The sequence below is a fragment of the Tigriopus californicus genome, chromosome 10 (genome assembly GCF_007210705.1).
Source record: "Tigriopus californicus strain San Diego chromosome 10, Tcal_SD_v2.1, whole genome shotgun sequence".
Classification (NCBI taxonomy): domain Eukaryota; kingdom Metazoa; phylum Arthropoda; class Copepoda; order Harpacticoida; family Harpacticidae; genus Tigriopus; species Tigriopus californicus.
In genome coordinates, this window is record NC_081449.1 from 4655812 (window position 1) to 4674754 (window position 18943).

At 41.7% G+C, this 18943-nt stretch overlaps 3 protein-coding genes and 1 non-coding gene across 12 annotated transcripts in view; 2 read left to right on the top strand and 2 right to left on the bottom strand.

Annotated features, from left to right (window-relative positions):
- Positions 1-2933: 2933 nt before the first annotated feature.
- Positions 2934-3005, bottom strand: Trnat-cgu (transfer RNA threonine (anticodon CGU)). The gene has a single exon. It is a non-coding gene; the product is annotated as a tRNA-Thr (tRNA).
- Positions 3006-3382: 377 nt separating this feature from the next.
- Positions 3383-15685, top strand: LOC131887765 (band 7 protein AGAP004871-like). Of its 4 annotated transcripts, XM_059236449.1 has the most exons (10): positions 3384-3552; positions 3660-4202; positions 9058-9164; positions 9235-9307; positions 10550-10632; positions 13278-13481; positions 13552-13607; positions 14098-14176; positions 14249-14350; positions 15171-15685. In XM_059236449.1, exons 2-10 carry the CDS (start codon positions 3782-3784, stop codon positions 15279-15281), a joined length of 1236 nt encoding a protein of 411 aa, XP_059092432.1. In that variant the 5' UTR covers positions 3384-3552; positions 3660-3781; the 3' UTR covers positions 15282-15685. The 4 variants fall into 4 exon arrangements, with proteins under 4 accessions (XP_059092431.1, XP_059092430.1, XP_059092432.1 ...); XM_059236448.1 differs by lacking the exon at positions 10550-10632 and adding an exon at positions 9460-9542 and having other exon boundaries at positions 3383-4202; XM_059236447.1 differs by lacking the exon at positions 10550-10632 and adding an exon at positions 12145-12227 and having other exon boundaries at positions 3383-4202.
- Positions 15589-18350, top strand: LOC131887766 (band 7 protein AGAP004871-like). Of its 2 annotated transcripts, XM_059236450.1 has the most exons (3): positions 15589-15737; positions 15871-16051; positions 17698-18350. In XM_059236450.1, exons 1-3 carry the CDS (start codon positions 15589-15591, stop codon positions 17908-17910), a joined length of 543 nt encoding a protein of 180 aa, XP_059092433.1. In that variant the 3' UTR covers positions 17911-18350. The 2 variants fall into 2 exon arrangements, with proteins under 2 accessions (XP_059092433.1, XP_059092434.1); XM_059236451.1 differs by lacking the exon at positions 15589-15737 and having other exon boundaries at positions 15832-16051.
- LOC131887763 (band 7 protein AGAP004871-like) overlaps positions 18111-18943 on the bottom strand; it is a 63803-nt gene continuing 62970 nt past the window's right edge. For all 5 annotated transcript variants that reach the window (XM_059236441.1, XM_059236440.1, XM_059236442.1 and 2 more), the window contains one exon: positions 18111-18894. The gene's annotated coding sequence lies outside the window, so the exon portion shown is untranslated. The remainder of the gene's footprint in view (positions 18895-18943) is intronic.

Here is an 18943-nt window from a genome sequence, read left to right on the forward strand (position 1 = left end):
GATTTGGACTTTTGGCTCAGAACTCATTCTCTTTCAAGTGAACAAGTGAAAAGCCGTTTCTTCAACAAGTTTGATTTGATCTTTTAATCTGAGAAAATGATTTCACTCAAACTTAATACCTTGGGAACGCTATTTTGGGCTCTGCGAACCAAGCCATGCTACTCTCGTAGGGAGATAGATAAATGGATCACTTTTGTAAGTCTGGGAAAAGTTTGAAAGGAAAAAAGATATCCATTACCCAGAACCAAGGAATAATAATGGTAGATACTTTTGAGATTCATAATTTCTGGTCATTAAATCAAAAGACCGAGCAATCAAAGGCTACTACATTGTGTTGGATTTTGATATTGACACAAGTTACATTTTGGCAGAAATCGGTTGAAGATTGGAATTATTTCTTTCATTTATGTTGAACGACAACATTCATTTCCGATCTCCGAGTGCAAGATGCGGATCATTTGGTAGCAATTTGGCTTTGAAGAAGAACGATGAGCAAAAAATTTGTTTCTTGAGTTTCTATATGCTCTTTTTTTTGGTGAAAGAACCTGATTGACAATAGAAATCACAAATACGAAGACCAGAGCTTTGACTTAAAAACAAGAAAAGCGTTAAAAAGTGGGGAAGTTTGGTGCGTTTTCTTAATCTTTGCTGATATTTGAATTGAAAATTTTCAAGGTCTTTTCACTTGAAAGCAGAACAAGATCTGCTTGCAAATGGACCTTGAGCCTGTTCTCTTTAGTTAAACTGCCCCTTTTTATTCACACAACAGTTTTGGAGGGGCGGTTGGTGTTGGTATGAAGGCTGCGAGCTTGTGGCCTAATTTGCCAAAGCCCTTTGTTTCCCCGAAACAAAGACCAGAGGGTTTTTTCTTTGTTGGAAAAATGGCCCTCTCATATTGCTTTCACACATATTCATAGACAGTTCTTTACACACGTGATTAACTGGATAAAACGATATTCGATCTTGAGCCTTGCCATTGGTGTCCTTAAGAAAAGCATTGCAATTCACAACCTGGAACAAGACCTTGGAGAGCGGAACAAAAATCCAGAGAAAGGCCTTGCGCACAAGACAAAAAAGGCACCCTTCGGCAAACAATGGTAAACAGGAAATAACAAATTTTCCCCTTTGGAAGCAATCTTCAGAAGTTTGAGCTTCCACTGGGTTCATTCTTCAAGTCGTTGCGCTGTTATGCTGGCTTTGTGATCAGTAATTGCATTTTCTTGTTATCTGTTGTCATTTTTCCAACTGAAAAGAATGGAATCTAGCTAGGAGGAAAATTTCTTTTCGTCCCAATTAAATGATCCCAATTTCATTTCGGGAACAAGAGACGCACTTTTTTCTATCGAGTCAAGGGCATGAAAAGAGAAGAAAATGGAACAAAGTCCGAAGAACTTTCCTCCGCACGATCTATTCACTGAGTAACAATGGACTTTCAACCTTTGTTTTTGATGAATGTGTCCATCAACTTGTCTGTTCCTTGTTCCATATTTTGCTCTTGACTCGTTCTCCATCATCCTCGCTCGACCTATACACGAGCCTCCGATTTGCGAGTGTTTGCCCAAAGTCAAGAAGCTTCGTAAGAAGCGTGACACGTCAATTACCCACTGAAGTTACCTTGATGCACTTCCTAAACGAACTCTGAGAGGATATTAAATTATCCAAATGCATTTGAAAGGAAGCCACGGGGAAGATATCGGAAAAAGGTCATTTTAGCCAGTTGGCTTTTGATGCCTTCCAGGCCTCTCCAAGGGCTACTACTATGTTCTCTTTGGCATCTTCTCGCAATTCTATTGGCACCATCAGTTGGACAACTCAACACTACACGACCTTATTGGAACAGCAAAAAAGTGACCTTAGTTTTCATCAAAATAGGGCTCAAAACTAAGGTTTGAGTCCCTTTGTGTATAGAGTGTGTTTGAACAAGTCACGAATGAAGATGAAGTTTGTCGAAAAATGAAGTTTTATCGTGGATTCAAGTGAGCTTCAATGGCAATCCTCTATTTGATCTTCCTTTTGATCCATTTGCTTGAGAAGTTGGGGTGACTGCTGTCTGAATTTAGCTCAGTTTAAGCCACTGGCCTTGACATGATGTGACTTGATTTCAACCCACATGTGGCCTTGGATCGGGGAGCCTTTATTCTTGGCAGCGTGCCAAACAAGAAATGCTTTATCCTATTTGTTTGACCATTTTTCACCGCTCTTGTGACAGCGATCGTTTGAGCAAAAATGGGAATCTAGCCACATTTTTGCCGAACTGATGTTTGCCTTGGTAGTTTCGAATATTTCACGGTGGTCTAGGTTTTAAACAAATGAGATGGATCATTGAAATGAGCCTGATTGCGAATCTGAACTGAAATGATCAATGTTAAAGTTTTTTTTTATATGAAACAATAACGCAATTTTTGTCTCTCTTTTAATTCCATTCCCTGCAAACAATCTTAGACCCACTCAGCTAGGACTAGCTTTTAGCTCATGGAAAATCTAGGGACACAAAAGGATGCTCTTCTGAGATGACAGGATCAAACAGAATAATTTCAGATTAGAGGACGAGTTCCTCCCTCATTTAAGAAAGACTATAACACATTTTACGAATAAACTTCCAAGTAACTTCGAATTTTTTATTCTTTGCGTAGCCTACATAAATTACACTTTTATCATAATGTTGCTTCAAGAGTTGGGAAAAATGGCTACCCTAAAAGTTAATATCGTTTTGAAAACATAAAGCCCTGTCACGGATTGTCTTGTTTTAAATAAAGTTAAATGCATGACAACTTCCGATTTTGTCGAAATGTTAATATATAGTCGACTTTCAACGGCTTATTGTTTATTGCTATCGATTCCCGAATTTCTTTCGAAACACCAAACATCTCACTCAAGTTAGTGTGCAGTTATGAAAATTGCCATGTAGATGGATTTTTATACCAAAAGAGAACTGCCCACAGTGTGATTTGAACTCACGGCCCCTAGTATACGAGACTAGTGCTCTGCCCCTGAGCTATGCGGGCTCCATACGAGTCCATATTTGACAAATATATTTGAAAATCTAACTTTTCAATCCCCACTCTGTTTCCTTTCTTCTCCGATTTCTGGTCCCAGCATTATCGAACTTGAAACTAGAAGTCACGGTCTGTTCCAGATTCCAATTATAGTAGTTCGAAAGCAGTAAGATACCAACTTCGTGGTCTCTGTAGAATGCATAGTTTCCAATGGCCTTCAATTTGGTATTTGGAGGCTTTCCTATTAGAGTGGAAATCCAAGACAGATGAGGTGACGACAGAAGTCCAGGAACAAGAGGTGATTTGGCTGACTGGCTGGTGGGCTGGTTGGTTCCCTACCGTCTTAATGATCCAGGTCCAGCGTTGTCTTGACGGGAAGCCACATCAATGCTCTTTGATGAAGCAAGGAAGACCTAAATTCAGTTCGAGGCAAAAACGCATACTACAACAGTCTTAAGGGATTGGTGTCCTGTTCCAAAGAGGGCACATTCTGGAACAACAATCACCCTCGTCCGTCGGGGTCTTGGTCCGAGTTATCTGCTCGAAGTCCATGAAGGTGGGTGGGTGGGTGACACACCACCCGACTTCAATTGCCCCTGACGTCATGTCTGTTGCATTTGAAACCAACATTCAGCCCTGTTAGGGACCATCTCCTGTTCATAGCGTGTATGGCCGTGTTGGAGCATGATCCATCATTACTCTGTTCTCCGAGGCCTTCTCTATCGTGACGACATGCTCAATGGAACATCATCCCCTGGGTTGAACATATCAAGAGCCACAAGTCCATGGATATTTTCAACTACATGGTGGATAATGTGCAAGAAGCATTGAACAGGATCGAGGACGTGACCAGTTCCGAGTTTTACGGCTCGCGTGTCCGCTTTCTGCCCCCTTTGGCCAATATGGCGTCCCGAGGGGAGTTGCCTGAGGGTCTGCTTCAGAGCTATAGTCGCCAAGCCAGTCGAGATCGTATCATCGTGCCCGTGACCGAGCGGGTTCCCCGGTCAAGGGCCCTCACTCCTTCCAGGCTCAAGCCCACCCCACCCCCTCCACACCCCACGCCCAAACGGGTGGAACACTTGTCGTTACCTTCACGAGGGCCGGAATTTCTGAGGAAAGAGTCCCTGGTCTCCTATGGTTATAACGAGGACAAATCTGGCAATGTGAGCGTTCGAGGGGAAGACCGAAGTCTCAATCTTAGTATCCGTAAGTGCGAGTAGCTTTTAAGTTATGGTCCGAGTAGTTTCCTAAGCGTGCATTGTACGAGAACTCCTTGATCTGGAATGGGTGAGAAGATTAAGATGGTGTTTGTTTGAATGCCTCGTTAGCTTATCTGTGTCGATCAAACCGACAGCTGGAACTGACGTGGAGGTAGACCAAGAGGAAGTAGGTAGGCCCGCAAGACAGTGGCTTTGGAGGCAGATGGGTTTCAGCTTGGGTAGTTGGCCGGACAATCCTTTTCTCACAAGATTAGCACAAGTAACTTTTTTTTCATTGTTAATGTTCCTCCATTTGTTTCGGTTCTTCCTGGTTTTGGAAGTTTAAAGTGGTTCAAGCTGTTGCTGAGCTCATTTCTCACACGAGCTTCTTGTCTGCTTGGTAATGACCTTGTCAGTTGTTTGTGGAAAACTTCCAGACGAAGATGATGATGACGAAGGATCTTCACTCTAAAAGAACAGCATCATCATTACCGTGTTCATAAAACTTGACTCTCTTTGTTCCTTTGAGATTCTGTGTCTCTACGTATATAGTAATTGAGCTCTCTTCTTAAGTCATTTTCGACGTAATAGTCAAGGAACGAATCCCTTGGGAGTTCATTTTCTTGACTCTTGGCTTGCTTCAACGTTTACAAATTTTGACATTGAGGGCTTATTTAGGGTCGATAGGCGATGAACTTGAAAATGAAGAAACTGCCAATTTCCCCAACCCAGCAATGCAGGGACATATTCCCTCCCCTCAAACTTCTTTTTGACAAGTTCTTGAAAGCTCAAGAGACACGAAGAGAATGGAATCTTGTTGCCAGTGCCTTTTTGACATCTCACTTGAACATTGCAACTTACCCAAGATAGAGAGACAACACCATATCAACGTCTTCTTGAGGAGGAATGATTCCCCTTGGCCACCCTAGCAACGAAGTTCCACTTGGATCACCAAACACTGAGGATCATTCTTCGAGTGCCTTTGTGATACGAACTAATGTGCCTTATGCCAAGAAAACTTATTCCATGTCTCCTCACCACTTTGGTGAAGAAGAGGACTACCCAGCTTGTTTTTGTAAGTCCATCCTCCTACAATTTTGCGGCAAGAAAAAAGTGGTACCTACCGTACAGAACAACTAGCAAATGTAGGCGAGATTCATTACAGGATCCATGACAACCTCTTCATGTTTCTGCACCAAACAAAAAGAGAGAGCAAGAGAGACGGAGAGAGGGTCAAAAGGCAATTGGTCCCACGAGACTTGGCAAATGTTTCGCCCAAAATATGGGGTAGAAATGCAAACGCTTGCATCTTACTTGACCATTAGTTAGTCATATTATTCATGAAAGAAGAGCCCGTCCCACCGGGAACAATTTCCTCCCTCCTCCTCCTCCTCCTCGACCAAGTGAGAGAACGAAGCCAATATTTGGGTGGAAGCAAGTTTTCTTACTTGACTACCCTTCTCGGGAGCATTGCCATGCTTTCAAAGTGTGGTTGGCCTTTTTCATGCTCAAGGCCGCCAAGTGAAGTGGGAGAGATTTGGCTTTGCTCACTTGCGTAGAGCGTGGATTTGTACGAAGCAATGAACAGGATCTGGTGCGCACCCAAAGACCATTTAGAGACATAGACAAACATTCCGTGGAAGATATTAATCCAGTGGTGGAGCTTTTACGGAGATAAACCACCAGATCCATCACCTCGAATCATGGCTTCTGACGGGAATGATTTCCACTTTCTCACCCTCGCTCCATGTTCCAATAGTGGCGCAACGTTAATCCCATTCTACGTACTGTGCGTACAATGTGCAACGACTGACTAACAAGACCTCTCTTGAGGACCTTGGTGCTTCTCAATGAATGTTTCAGAGGAGAGGGTCCCATCAAAATGCTAGTTCTGCACTCACTCACTCATTCAGCCGAGAGTTAACAATAGGTGGCAATCCTAGATGAGGATCGATGAGTACATAGCCTTGCATAGAAGAAACTTGACCCCATTCATGGTGACATATTTGCCCATCTTTTTCTTTCTCAGCCTCCCGATTCCGTCTCAAGTTATTGCAAATCAGAGCACACAAAGCAAAGAGAACCAGCATTCTTTTCCGCTCATGAGATAGATTCTCATACATGTGAACTAAGCACCCAATGTCACATCATGTTGGTGTTGGTTGTTCCAAGAATTTCCAAAGCTATCTCTTGTGCTTCAAAAGAGGCAAATAATAGGATTGGCAAATACCTCGTCTTTATCTTCAACAACTCAACCAGAGGTCAAGTTTTGAAGTTTTTCAAGTGGATCCTGGTTTTGAGAGAGGTTTAGACTTTCTATATCAACCAAGAGGTCAACCCGATCCTCGGAAATTAAATCTAAAGAACCACATAAATGTTACATTTGGTCGCGGCGACGAAATGGTCGATTTGATATTTTCCCCCGTTATTCTGAGTCCTGATGACCACTACGTACATTTGGTTGCTGGAGATTCCTCATTTACTCAAGCGTTAAGCCAAAATTGTACACAGGGCTTGTATAAAAGGTACTGTAATGGAAGTCTGGAAAGCAATAGTAAGCTGTTTGACCTCATTTCAACGAGATCCCTAATGACGATGTCCCACCTTGGACGCGCGAGATTGGCAAACCAAATTAGGGACCAAGATCGGGTTGAAGGCAGGCGCAAATGTTCTAATCATTATAGGATAGAAGGGGAGAGGGATCCATTTATGGAGAGTGGTACCCACTTCTGGACTCACTCGCTATTACCTCAGGCAACTTGCAGAAAGGGGTGCTTGATCGGGCCAAGTGAAGAGGTGCAGGCACATTGCTGCACTTATCTTGGAACTAACCCCATGGCCAAAGGCAATATTGAGGGGTGGTGTGTGAGTGTGCTTATTTTCTTTCCACGAAACGATCCAGGCAAAAATATCCAGGCGTGGAGAAAACTCATGATTACTTTTCCTGTCGAGAGGGCGCCTGTGTCCTTTTTTATGGGCAGGGGGTACACTTCACGAAAGCAATCAAAGACCGTCAAAGACCGTTCATTCGGTCGATTGGAAATTTCAAATGGATTCGAGGCCTTGCTCGCTCGGCAAAGGTCAGGTCGTTTTCCCAGGGCTTCAAATTAGACGCTCTTAATTGAGTTACCATCATTGAGTCGGTGGTGGTCCTCCAAGTGCACTTTCTTTCGGCCATGCCAGACTTTTGAGCTAGAGATTTCTCGAATCTGGGACAAGGGAAGTGGATATCCGAGCCCCCAACCTTTGGCCTGCCTGCAGCAACAAGCTCATGGAATAATGTATCTCAGAATAGACCAAAGAGAACATTCCTTGTTTCCTTAACATACATTACGGCATCTTTATCACGTGCTTCAGAGGGTGGATGGCCTAACTCAATGGGAACAAATGTGGAGAAAGGGAGGAAAAGGGGTCTTCAACGTCGGGAAAAAGGTCAAGCCACCCGGCTCCTCACTCCTTCCACTTCAAGGGTCGTTCGTTGTGTATTGTGTGTGTATAGGAGTAAGAGGAGCCACTGCAGATAAGTATTCGTCGTCATGTTCCTCATCTGGAAACGGTCGAAACACTTGATTGACAGACACAATATTCGTGACCCAGCATGACGGATAAAGTCTCGATTTTGTAGCTTTCTTTACATACAACTCGAAGAGATCCCACGTTTGATCACATTTTGATGAGCTGAATCTCGGGGAGTGTTCCACTGAAGATCTTGGTGCTTGGGAACAAGTTCGTGCTCTCTTTCTTACTCCATTTCCTGTCCTGACTTTAGTGTTCTTGCTCAACTCTATGGAGAATGAGAGTTTAGGGACGACGTTGTTATTATGCACATAAATTTTGTCTTGGAACGAGATCAACACCTTTTTGAGGGTAAGAGGAACTACAGAACCAAGATCCAGCGATCATTAGAGCCCAGGAGAAGAAGCTAGTGTTAGCACCATAATTGGAAACATATTAAGAACAAGAAGCAGACCTTGGAGAGAGATTTGCTTTGTGCCCATTTTTCCAATTTCACAACTTTTCAAACGGTCCATCTCTCTGAAGCCTTGGAGTAAGCTAGAAGGAAGGCTGCCGTTCTTGATGTCTTTATTGTTACTTTTGGCTTTTGTAATTCAATCAGATATGTCAGGTTGAGCATCATCTCGGGCTCTAATGATTTATCGGCTGCCAAAGCAAGCAGAATGCAAAGCCCAACGCATGAGATTGACTAATGAGTGCTCTCAGTACTGTTCCAAGGTCGTGGGACTTTCGTTTGAAGAGCCATCATGCCCGAGTGGAACAACAACATCTCGCCTCAGCAGACATTCGCCGATCCCAAATTGGACCGGAAATACCGAGCGGGTACTTCAACCTTGAACATGATGACAACCCTGACGGATGGATCAAGGCTCCTGTCACCATCAGTTAACCTATCAATGGGCTCTTTTGCCATTGACGGACTGGGTACAAACCACAATTTCCTGGGGTTCTTCGCCACCCACTTTTACGGGCCCGTCACCATTTTGTTAGAAAAGACCTGATTATGGGGGTTGAATAAAGGTAGAAGGCAAGAGTGGGGTCTGGCTCAAGTCCGATCAAAGAAGGAGAGTGGCCTTTTCATGGAAATACGAGGTAGACTTTATGACTTTTCTTGTCTTAGAGTCGCTGTCAATTTGAAAGGACAATTGTGATTGATCTCAGGAATAAAGCCATAGAAAGTCCATAAATGGCTTTTGAATCCGAGAACTGGCTCATAAGGGGAAAAAAGTGGCATCCGGCCGAATTGGACATCATTTTGCTCGTTGTTCTTTTTCTTTCCCTAATATAAAGTTATTCTAATGTGGCAAATTTGATACTTCGTAATAAGGAAGTGTTCTCTATTTCAGCGGATGAATCCGACAGCGGCATCGGCATTTGTGGATGGCTCCTCACCGCCATTTCCTGGGGACTAGTGATCGTTACACTGCCATTTTCACTTTGCGTTTGCTTCAAGGTAGGTCTAAAAGTGTCCTTGAAACTGGTTATTGAATGGCTATTTAGATCTACTAATGCCTTGATTTAAGGTTGTTCAAGAGTACGAAAGAGCGGTCATATTCAGATTGGGTCGCTTGCTTTCCGGAGGATCTCGAGGACCAGGTAAGAATGACCATAGAGATGTGCCAAAGTTTTCGCTAACGACGGTCCAAACCAAAGTTAAAGTCAAAGATCCAAGGGTCATGTAACCAACCTACCTCTCTTTGTCTTATTGATGCAACGATATTTCCGTTGGGGCCCCCTCATACTTTCAGGCATTTTCTTCGTGCTACCGTGCATTGAAAATTACACAAAGGTTGACCTGAGAACCTCAGTGATTGACATTCCTCCACAAGAGGTTCGTTCACCATCAAACAGGCTGCCAGACACAACTTTTGCTTCCACTATAACTACTACCACTTCCACTACTACTACTACTACTACTGCTACTACTACAACCACTACTACTACTACTCCTACTACTACCTTTGCTACTATCTACTACTATATCATTATAATTTTAAAATATCTCTCGTCCTGGTTGCCACACTTGTTCCAGTCCATACGTTTTCTTAAACCAAGAGCCAATGACAAATATCTCCCACTTGAAACCTCAGTTCTCTCCAGCTCTCGCAAATGGCCCTGAAAAGGATTAGCAATGGTGTTAATAAATCCAAAAGCTGACGATAAAACACGCCACTTATAACAACCGAGATAAATGATTCTTCACGCCTTATTGCCTTATGCCCAAAGTGCAAACTAAATCAGACAAAGGTATAATATACAGCCTTTCTACGACTTCCAACGCTGCTCTTCATGACCATTTGCGAGAGTACTTACCGGTGCTGGATTCAACTTCATTTGACCAGTGAGTGATTCTGTTGAGAAAACCTTCTGGGGTACATTGCAAACTGTCAAAGACTGATCGAATGATAGATGAAGAAGGGTGGGGGAGAAAGGAACAGTATTCGGAAGGGGTTGTGAGTGGTTGGATTCGTCTTGGCTCGATAGGTTCAATTTCCTTTGCCAATCATTGATAACAGAACTGCTTGGTTTGAAACAAAAAGTGGTGCTTATCGCGTCGTTCTGTCGTACAGCTTAGAATTAGGATGATCTAGGAGCTGCTCTACATAAAGTAGTCATGGACTTATCGACTCGACGGACCATCTCAGACTTGCTTGCTATCGTGGAATTCAAAGAGAGCACTTCTGGTGGAGGTTATACCCAACAGCCAATCAATGTCCGTCCCCCTCTGACACAGTTTTGGAAGCGAATTAATTAGAAGAATCTCTTGAATGAACAAAAGACGATTGACGACGACAACTCTTTTGTTGACTCTTGCCTTGTCTTTTCTTGTGATTATAGGCATTTTCTTTGTTCTACCTTGTATCGAGTCCTACCAGAAAGTGGATCTGCGGACAATTACATTAAGCGTGCCTCCACAAGAGGTTGGTCTAATGGTCTTTGTCGGCCAACCACATACTCAGAGTCTCCTATTAACATATCCAGTTGTATCTAATTCATTTTTCATCAAATATTTTGAGCAGTCACCTTTGATCCCTCTTAAACGATAATTCTTGACGCACACTCTCATACATTTTGTAACGTAAGGTTTACTCGGTTCAATTGTTGAATTACCTTGAACTGGACCAGACACAATCAATGAAAGTTAGCTGTTGACTCCTAACGCAACCATGGCAGGTTTTGAGGCGGCCATTCGCACACACTCTTAAGTGTACTGTACAAGTAGTCCAATTCAAAAAGTAGCAGGCTACTGCTTATAATCTGGTTAACACCCTTAGACCAGAAGAAGCTTAATGCACAGCACTGAGGTTGAATCCAAATGTCAAGCCTCCTTTGGGCTGAAATTGTTGAGGGCTTTGAAGATATTTGATGAAATTCAATATCCTTTGGCACCTTTGCTACGATTTTGCTTTCCTCCCCACTTTCTCAATTGAAAAGTTGAGACGCACACCTACCAAAAGGATTTCTTTTGGCCTTTGTCAACAGACTTCATTTCAGATTTGGAACTCAATGCCAGATTTCTTTGCACCATTTAAATTAGATCTTCCCTTTAGTTCATTTGTTATTTGTAGCAAAGAAGGGAGACACGGCCAAGAAGACCTGTCATTATAGATGTTTGTTGGCTCTCCAATTGAAAACTGTCACCCTTTGTCAAAGTCAGGTAGTTCTAGAGTCCTACAATTTTCTTGACAATTCAAGGCCTCCAAACTTTCCACATAGTGTTATTTGGCTAAAACCCTGTCATGGCAAACAAACTCAAAGCAGAGACCTTCCCAGGTGGAGCGTCTGGCATGGGAAACATATACTCTCAAAAGCCAATGCCACCAAGGATTTGAAATTTTCAAAGTTTCTTTGAAACCAATTTGTTCCATTAAATTTACTTTAATCCCAGAGGCGTGCCTCATTTCAACTCTCAATACTAATGAAATCCAAATAAGAAATGCAACTTCTCCGCAACATACACCATACCAACAATGCTATACAACGACATATTCACCTCACATTGAAAGACTCAACTAACACGCCCATCATGTTTTGTTTTCATTCACCCGATCAATCACCTTAAAAGCATTTCACTTTGCTTTGCCATTTGAGGCTGAGAATAGCAACTGATCCCAAAATCCCTATCCTTGAGTTATTTTCTTGCTCTGAGCAACACATCACTGGAATTCTACGTTTCCATTTTAGTCAGTTTGCTTAATGGAACCAATGTGCACATGTCAAAGAGAAATTTTTTCCTTGGCAGCTACACAAGTTCAGAACTAGGTTCTGAAGTCAGTTCAAAAGTTGTTGATAGTTACTTGAGCCAAGCTTATGCATCAACGTTAAAAGGACATGTCTTGACTCCATCAGTGAGGGATGCTGTAACTGATGCTTCAAGATAAGAACAAGAATAACTCAAATTGATATCTGTCTCTTCTCTCTGCCCCTGCCAGGACTCTTTTTTGTTCTTCCTTGTATCGAAACATATCAGAAGGTGGACCTCAGGACAATAACACTGGATGTTCCACCCCAAGAGGTAGAAAGAAGGAGATGGTCCTCCTCCAGCTTGGTCTTTTATACAATTAAACAGACACAACAGCAATTTTCCAGACATTGGAATAGCCCTGTTACATTTTGTTCATAAAAATTTGTCACAATTGAGAAATTTATTCAACTACTTAAAGATGTCAGCAAATGTAAGAAAAAACTTGAAAACTTAAGGATGTACCTGTCAAGTTCTTCAGAAAATGCTTTTTTTGCTTAGCCAAATTCCATATTGAGGATGTTTCATTGAAAGCATGAAACAAAACTCATACCATTTCACAAGTTTTGAATTTACCATTTAGCTTCGGATCAACTCCAACAAGCGATTTACTTTTGTCGAAATTTTGACCAATCAATGACTGATTTTGCGCCAAAGTGACAAAACTTTCTGGTCAAACTGTAACCGACAAAACGACCGCTTCAGTTCTTGAAGGCGCTTCAGCGGTCATTCTTGTTCGAAGGGGCCAATTTGAATGTGTAAACTAGCTGAAGGATTTCATTCCTTTTGATGTGATGGTTGATTCTACAGATGTTGCACCATTTATTTCGTTTTTGATTAGAGCTGACACTCTCAGCCTATATTTGAATCTTCTCTCTCACTGGCTTGCTGGATGTCATTTAAACCATCTTTCCTCTGGAATGGGATAATCATTTTAGCTATCAATGTCAAAAGAAAACAACCCCTAAAGCTAGATGCAAACTCTTTCGTTCCTCATCTCCCTCATTCGTTCCCAGCCTCGTTCCAAATCTGCTTGGTGCTTGCTTTTGTGTGCACTCTCTGGACCTCATTTCCGGTTCAGCTTGGACTGTTTTGAACACTGACTACCTCCAACCTATCCTTGTAATCGTAGATACATATGTAGCTCGTCCATTTCGTGTGGCATACATAGTACTAACGTACAGTAGTACTAGCTTGAAACCTTGCTTGCATGCGTTTGCTCTTCTTTGTCTCTTCCCTCTGACAGATTATCAGTAAGCATGGTCCATAGTGTGAAGGGAATCAAGGCCTGCCTCGATCTTGAGCCTCTGATTTTGATTCCAGGTTCTCACCAAAGACTCCGTGACTGTCTCGGTAGATGCCGTGGTATACTATCGAGTGTCCAATGCCACGGTGTCCGTGGCCAATGTGGAAAATGCCCATCATTCCACCCGGCTCTTGGCTCAGACGACGTTGCGGAATATTTTGGGAACAAAGAATCTCCATGAGATCCTTAGTGACCGAGAGAGTATTTCCGGTTCCATGCAGGCAAGCTCAAAGGGATTATAGAACCAAACTAGGTCTTCACATTGCCGTGGCTCTTGTTGTTATTTTTCAGACTGTGTTAGATGAGGCCACCACCGCTTGGGGAATCAAAGTGGAGCGAGTAGAAATGTGAGCATAATCTTGTTGTTTTGAGTTGTTGAAACAACCCGGATTTGTAGAGTACGATACTGTCCTCCGAGTTAGCCCATCTTGCTACTTTCATGCAATTTTTAACCTCCTCACCGAGGCTAGATTTGGAAATGTGACAACAGGTGAAGACGCCATAAAGAGAGAGAGAGTAGGGAACAGATCCACTTGATCTCTTTGTCTTCTCACTATTCGAGCGAGTGTACAAATGTTTTAGATACTTCTCCCATACCCTTGATCCCTTGTGTACGTTCCTAGACATTCCATGAATGTGGACGGGGTCGCAAATCCACAAGAAGCTAAGCTGTCAAATTAGGGTCAAGTAGCCAGAACATATTAGATATTGAGCCTCTAAAACTAACCCTTAGTACGATCCGTAGAAGTCAAGCCCAAAGAATCCTTGTTCAAAAATAACCCGAGTTGGAGCATCATCCCCTCTTCAATTTTTGGGTTGGTCTATCTTCCATTACAGCAAAGATGCCAGACTTCCAGTCCAACTTCAGAGGGCCATGGCGGCCGAAGCCGAGGCTGCCAGAGAGGCCAGGGCCAAGGTGATGTGCAACTCTGGTTGGGCTTTGGATTTGCTCCGAGAATTAACGAACGTGTGTTTTCTTTTTCTAAAGGTGATTGCAGCGGAGGGCGAGCAAAAAGCTTCCAGAGCACTTCGAGATGCTTCGGAAATCATTTCCGAATCTTCATCGGCTCTTCAACTGAGATACCTTCAGGTATTCGATTAACGAGAATCTTTTTTGAACTAGGATTTTGATTGGACATTCATCAGGACAAAGCCGTATTAATCTATGCCAATCTGCATTCTCAAATGGAAATTCAGTATTGGGGAATTTGAGTATTTGTGTATTGGAAACATGTAGACAATCAAGATGAAAAGGAAGATTGTCAATAGCAATCAGTCTTAAAAATGGCTCTTCAAAAGCTATTATTAAGATCTGACCCCTTGATTTATTCCAAAGTCTCGAGTAAGCATTGCCCAACTGATCACCATATCTTCAAAAAATACATACTCAGTGTTAGTATGCGAAGCTCAATGATGAAAAGTGGGGCCAAGATACATTCCATTCTATGCAAAATTCACAATCTGTGATTTCATGAAACGTGGCATTGAGCACATCGAATTGTCTTGGGGGGATCCAACAGTGATGGATCACTTATTGTTCACTAAGTCACTATTAAAAGTTTATGCTTTTTTTTTTGATGGTGTTCCTGACTTCAGATTTTTGATTTCAAGAATTTCTGTCCAATCTCATGAAGTGTAGTTGAGCCGCAAACCAGGCAAGAATCTGTCCCCAGCAACTGCAAAGCTTTGCCTTGGAAAGCAATAGGATTATTTCCCACACGATGAATTGGGAGCAAGGTCGAATAAATGCCACCACAATCGTGTTCTTTTCTGATCAATTTAGTTATAGTATAGATATATTATTTGCATATTGTGGTAGAAAAGCAAAACATTATTGAACCAAGTTCAAAAACTCGGGCGGGACATTTTCAAATATTCTCATCTCAACCTCTCGTACTTTCACATTTCAGACGCTCAATTCGATATCGGCAGAGAAGAACTCCACCATCATCTTCCCCTTGCCCATTGATCTCTTGACTCACTTCATGAGGCCAGACAAGGGCGCCTCAAAGAGCGATTAATCGACGCCAATGGACAAGCCCAGTCGAAATCGGACCCAATTGGACGACGAACCCACATCCCATGTACCACCCCCCTCCACCCAAAAAAAACCCGCCCTCTCATGTCCTTGTTCTTCCTTCCCCTCTCTGTCTATCGCCATATTTGTGATACCTTGCCAAAGAAAATGGAAGAGGCCTGGACAAAATTGCCGTAGATGATCCTATGCTCGTCACCTGGATGGAGGACAATGAACCAAGAACACACATGACAAGTCGCAAATCATGTCTGTCTGCCAAAGAGAAAGTCCAATTTCAAGCCTAGTATTCGATGACATTAACAAACAAACATAATTATTCTCTTCCTTTAAATCCAACTAGACACTTTGTCTTGCGTAGAAATGACAATAAATCATGTGCAGATTTTACTCCAAATCGATTATTTTCCTCAGCAACCTTCATCTTATTTAAGTGGACCAGGTAAAATATTTTGATGTACATACACCTTGTACAAACGACCATATACAAAAATTGAAATTGAACACTTTCAAATATGTTTGGTGAGAATTGATAAACCTGAGACGGTTTCAAGGAATGGGTGCACGTTTTTCAGAAAGGACTCGAGGTTGCCCGAACAACTTCAAAGGGTGATGGCCGCAGAAGCCGAGGCTGCCCGAGAGGCCCGCGCTAAGATTATCAAGGCTGATGGAGAGCAAAAGGCCACCAAATACCTGCGGGAAGCGGCCAAAGTTTTGGATGGTTCTCAAGCGGCACTTCAGCTTCGATATCTTCAAGTGAGTGCTAACCTTGGATTTGACTTGTTTTTTACCTTCTTCGACATATGCAAATAATATCCAAGATATGTATCAAATTGATAGTGGTTCCGATAAATATATTGGCTTCGGGCCGACGAATATGATTTGGATGTGCCCCTTGGAACAAATTTGAGAAATTGTGTGTACCCATAAATATGTAGGCATGGTTGTTCCGGCTGTCAAGAACAATTCAAGATCTAGCCCTCACAAAATATGCACCTTTCTCGCGGATAAATCATCACCCGTCAAAAGACCTTCATTTTTATGGTATCGAAACCATTTTTAACTCCTATGTAGATCATGGCCAGGAAAGGATTCAATTCAACCATGGCCTCTTGAGGAGGGAACCGGAGGGAATCAACGACCCTACTTTCCAATTGAGCTGAGGTGTTTCCTATGACATGATCTTTTTCAAAGGCTCTTGAGAATGTTTACATGCTTATTTCAAAATTAATGAATTAGATGAGACAAACATGACCATAAAGTTAATCAAAAAAGGAATCAAAATGTCCTACATAAGGTGCTTAAATGGTAAAGACTTGCTCAATTCACTTAACAATAGAAACAAATCAAATCACTATTTGATATTTGTTGATCTAAAACTTGTATATTTTACTACAATTACGTACATAGAAGAGAGATTTTTAAAGTTGCACAAGGAAAAATGCCCATCGATTTCAACCATAGCTTTTTACTTAATCTTGCAATGAATTTCAGGTACCATTAGACTATTATTAATATTTTTCTTAAATGAGTATTCCATTGCAGTGTGTGTTGGGCGTGTTGCCCCAACGTTCTACGTTCTATTTAAGTTTTCCTATATACTTTGACCGAGCAAATAAAGGCACTTGATTTGGGGATTTGGGAGAAAAATAAACTTCTTGACTTGATATTGTATTTATTGTCATCAATGTAAGGTATTCAAATGGACCCATTGACAGGAGATGTTGTTCAGAGGCAGAGCTTTGTGTGAGTTAGATTGCCCAGTTGCAGAGTGAGAAACTCTTAAAAGTGTATTCCAAGACAAGTCGAGAATTATTTTATGCATATTTACAAAGTTCTAGTTTCAAACATTCAGCAATCACAGTAATCCTCAATTTTTAACACACCATCAGATGTTTTGTGGGGACCTTCTCAATAAACTCATTAGGTAACATCCATGGCTGCACACGGCGGTCATAATTTCTGGTTAAGTGCTTGCTCAAATGCCGAGACATCTAATTATAACAAAAGGAACAACTTTTGCAACAAAAACACATATTCAAAAGTAGCTCGGATAAGGGTGCTAAATTATTTATAATGCATTAAAACGTATCATTGTCGAAAAGGTAGTCAATCAGTTTTAAAGGTACTCCTATTTATGCATTGACAAGAAATTTCGTAAAGATCTATTTAGCAGAGGCTTGGTTATAACTACTTGAAAGTTGCGTTTTGCACTTTAAAAGATTACCAGCATATAAAATTGCCTTTTTCAACGACTAGACTTGAAAACATATTTTTTCAATTTCTTTAAAACTTAAAAGTACTAAAAAATCACTTAAAACTTACAAAGGATATAAAAATGGCTCTCATACTTGAAATTCTTAAGTACTACCAGCTGTTCTATCCTATCATTTCATTTTCAGACGTTAAGCACCATCGGGAATGAAAAAAATACCACAATCATTTTCCCCGTCCCAATTGACATTATCTCCGGATTCATGAACATTTCGAGCGGAGTAAGAAAAGAGGCGGCCACATGGAAGAAAGAGAACGACCACCCAAAGAAGACTGGCGCAACCGTCAATGAACGAGTCGTGGGCGACAAGTTTGAAACGATCCCCGTCGGCCAAGAATAGTTAGCCATCATGATGGCCATGGCCATGCACTGCTAGATCAATTATACTCTGGCCGTGGCACTTTTTCTCGGCCAGGAACTTTGGAGGATCTGTCTCGAGCTGACGGAGAAGAAAAAGAAACGAAGGACAAGGCCAAACTTTGGCGCAAGACACGATGATGAGTGAGGCCTTGTCATTGCATTCAATGGGATGTCTTGGAATTCTAGATAGGAATATTGCTTTTATTTCAAATTATGTTCCAATAACATTTGACTACATTGATCAGAATAATAGCAGTAAGAATAATGATGATAATAACCATAATATTAGGAGCAGTTTCATCGTTATGATAGTAATAATGATAATGATTATTGTGGTTATTAATAATAGTGGTATTTTGATCGTTAGTATCAGCTACAAGTCTCTCTATGTTACTATGAAATAAATTCCAATCCAAAAGATGGCATATTTCATTGATTGAGAGAGACAGAAACGTGGTGCGTCTAAAACGGAATTGCTGCAATTATGAAGAGGGAAGAGGGATGGTCATTATGATCATCATCATTACCATCATTACTGTTCTATGATGATGACAACAAACGAATTTCAATAATGCTTGGTTATCAAGAATTGGTTAGAAACGGATAGCTGGAGTACTAGCGATGATGGTGATATTTAAATTGTGTTCTCATTCGGAAACATAATCTTGAATACTCGCCCATTTCGTGGTGGTGGTGGTGGGGTCTTTTCTGTTGTCGTTATCATGGCTGCACTCTTCTTGAAATCGTCCGAATGCACTCATTTACCTACGTACACGCAGCACAAACATTTAATCATCATCCTTGATTCACTCGCTCGACTGAGCAGAGATCGATGTGGACACGAACAAATCCAGGCCTCCATTGTATGTAGTAGACGAAAGGGCGGGGGTTTCATATTATTGGAGTTAATTTTCATATTACGCGGGCGGTACTACACAGTCCATTATTGAGCGAATGCAGAGATCTGGAAGAAAACAAGGAAGACCCTTGGGTATTTTGTTCATCCGAGAGCG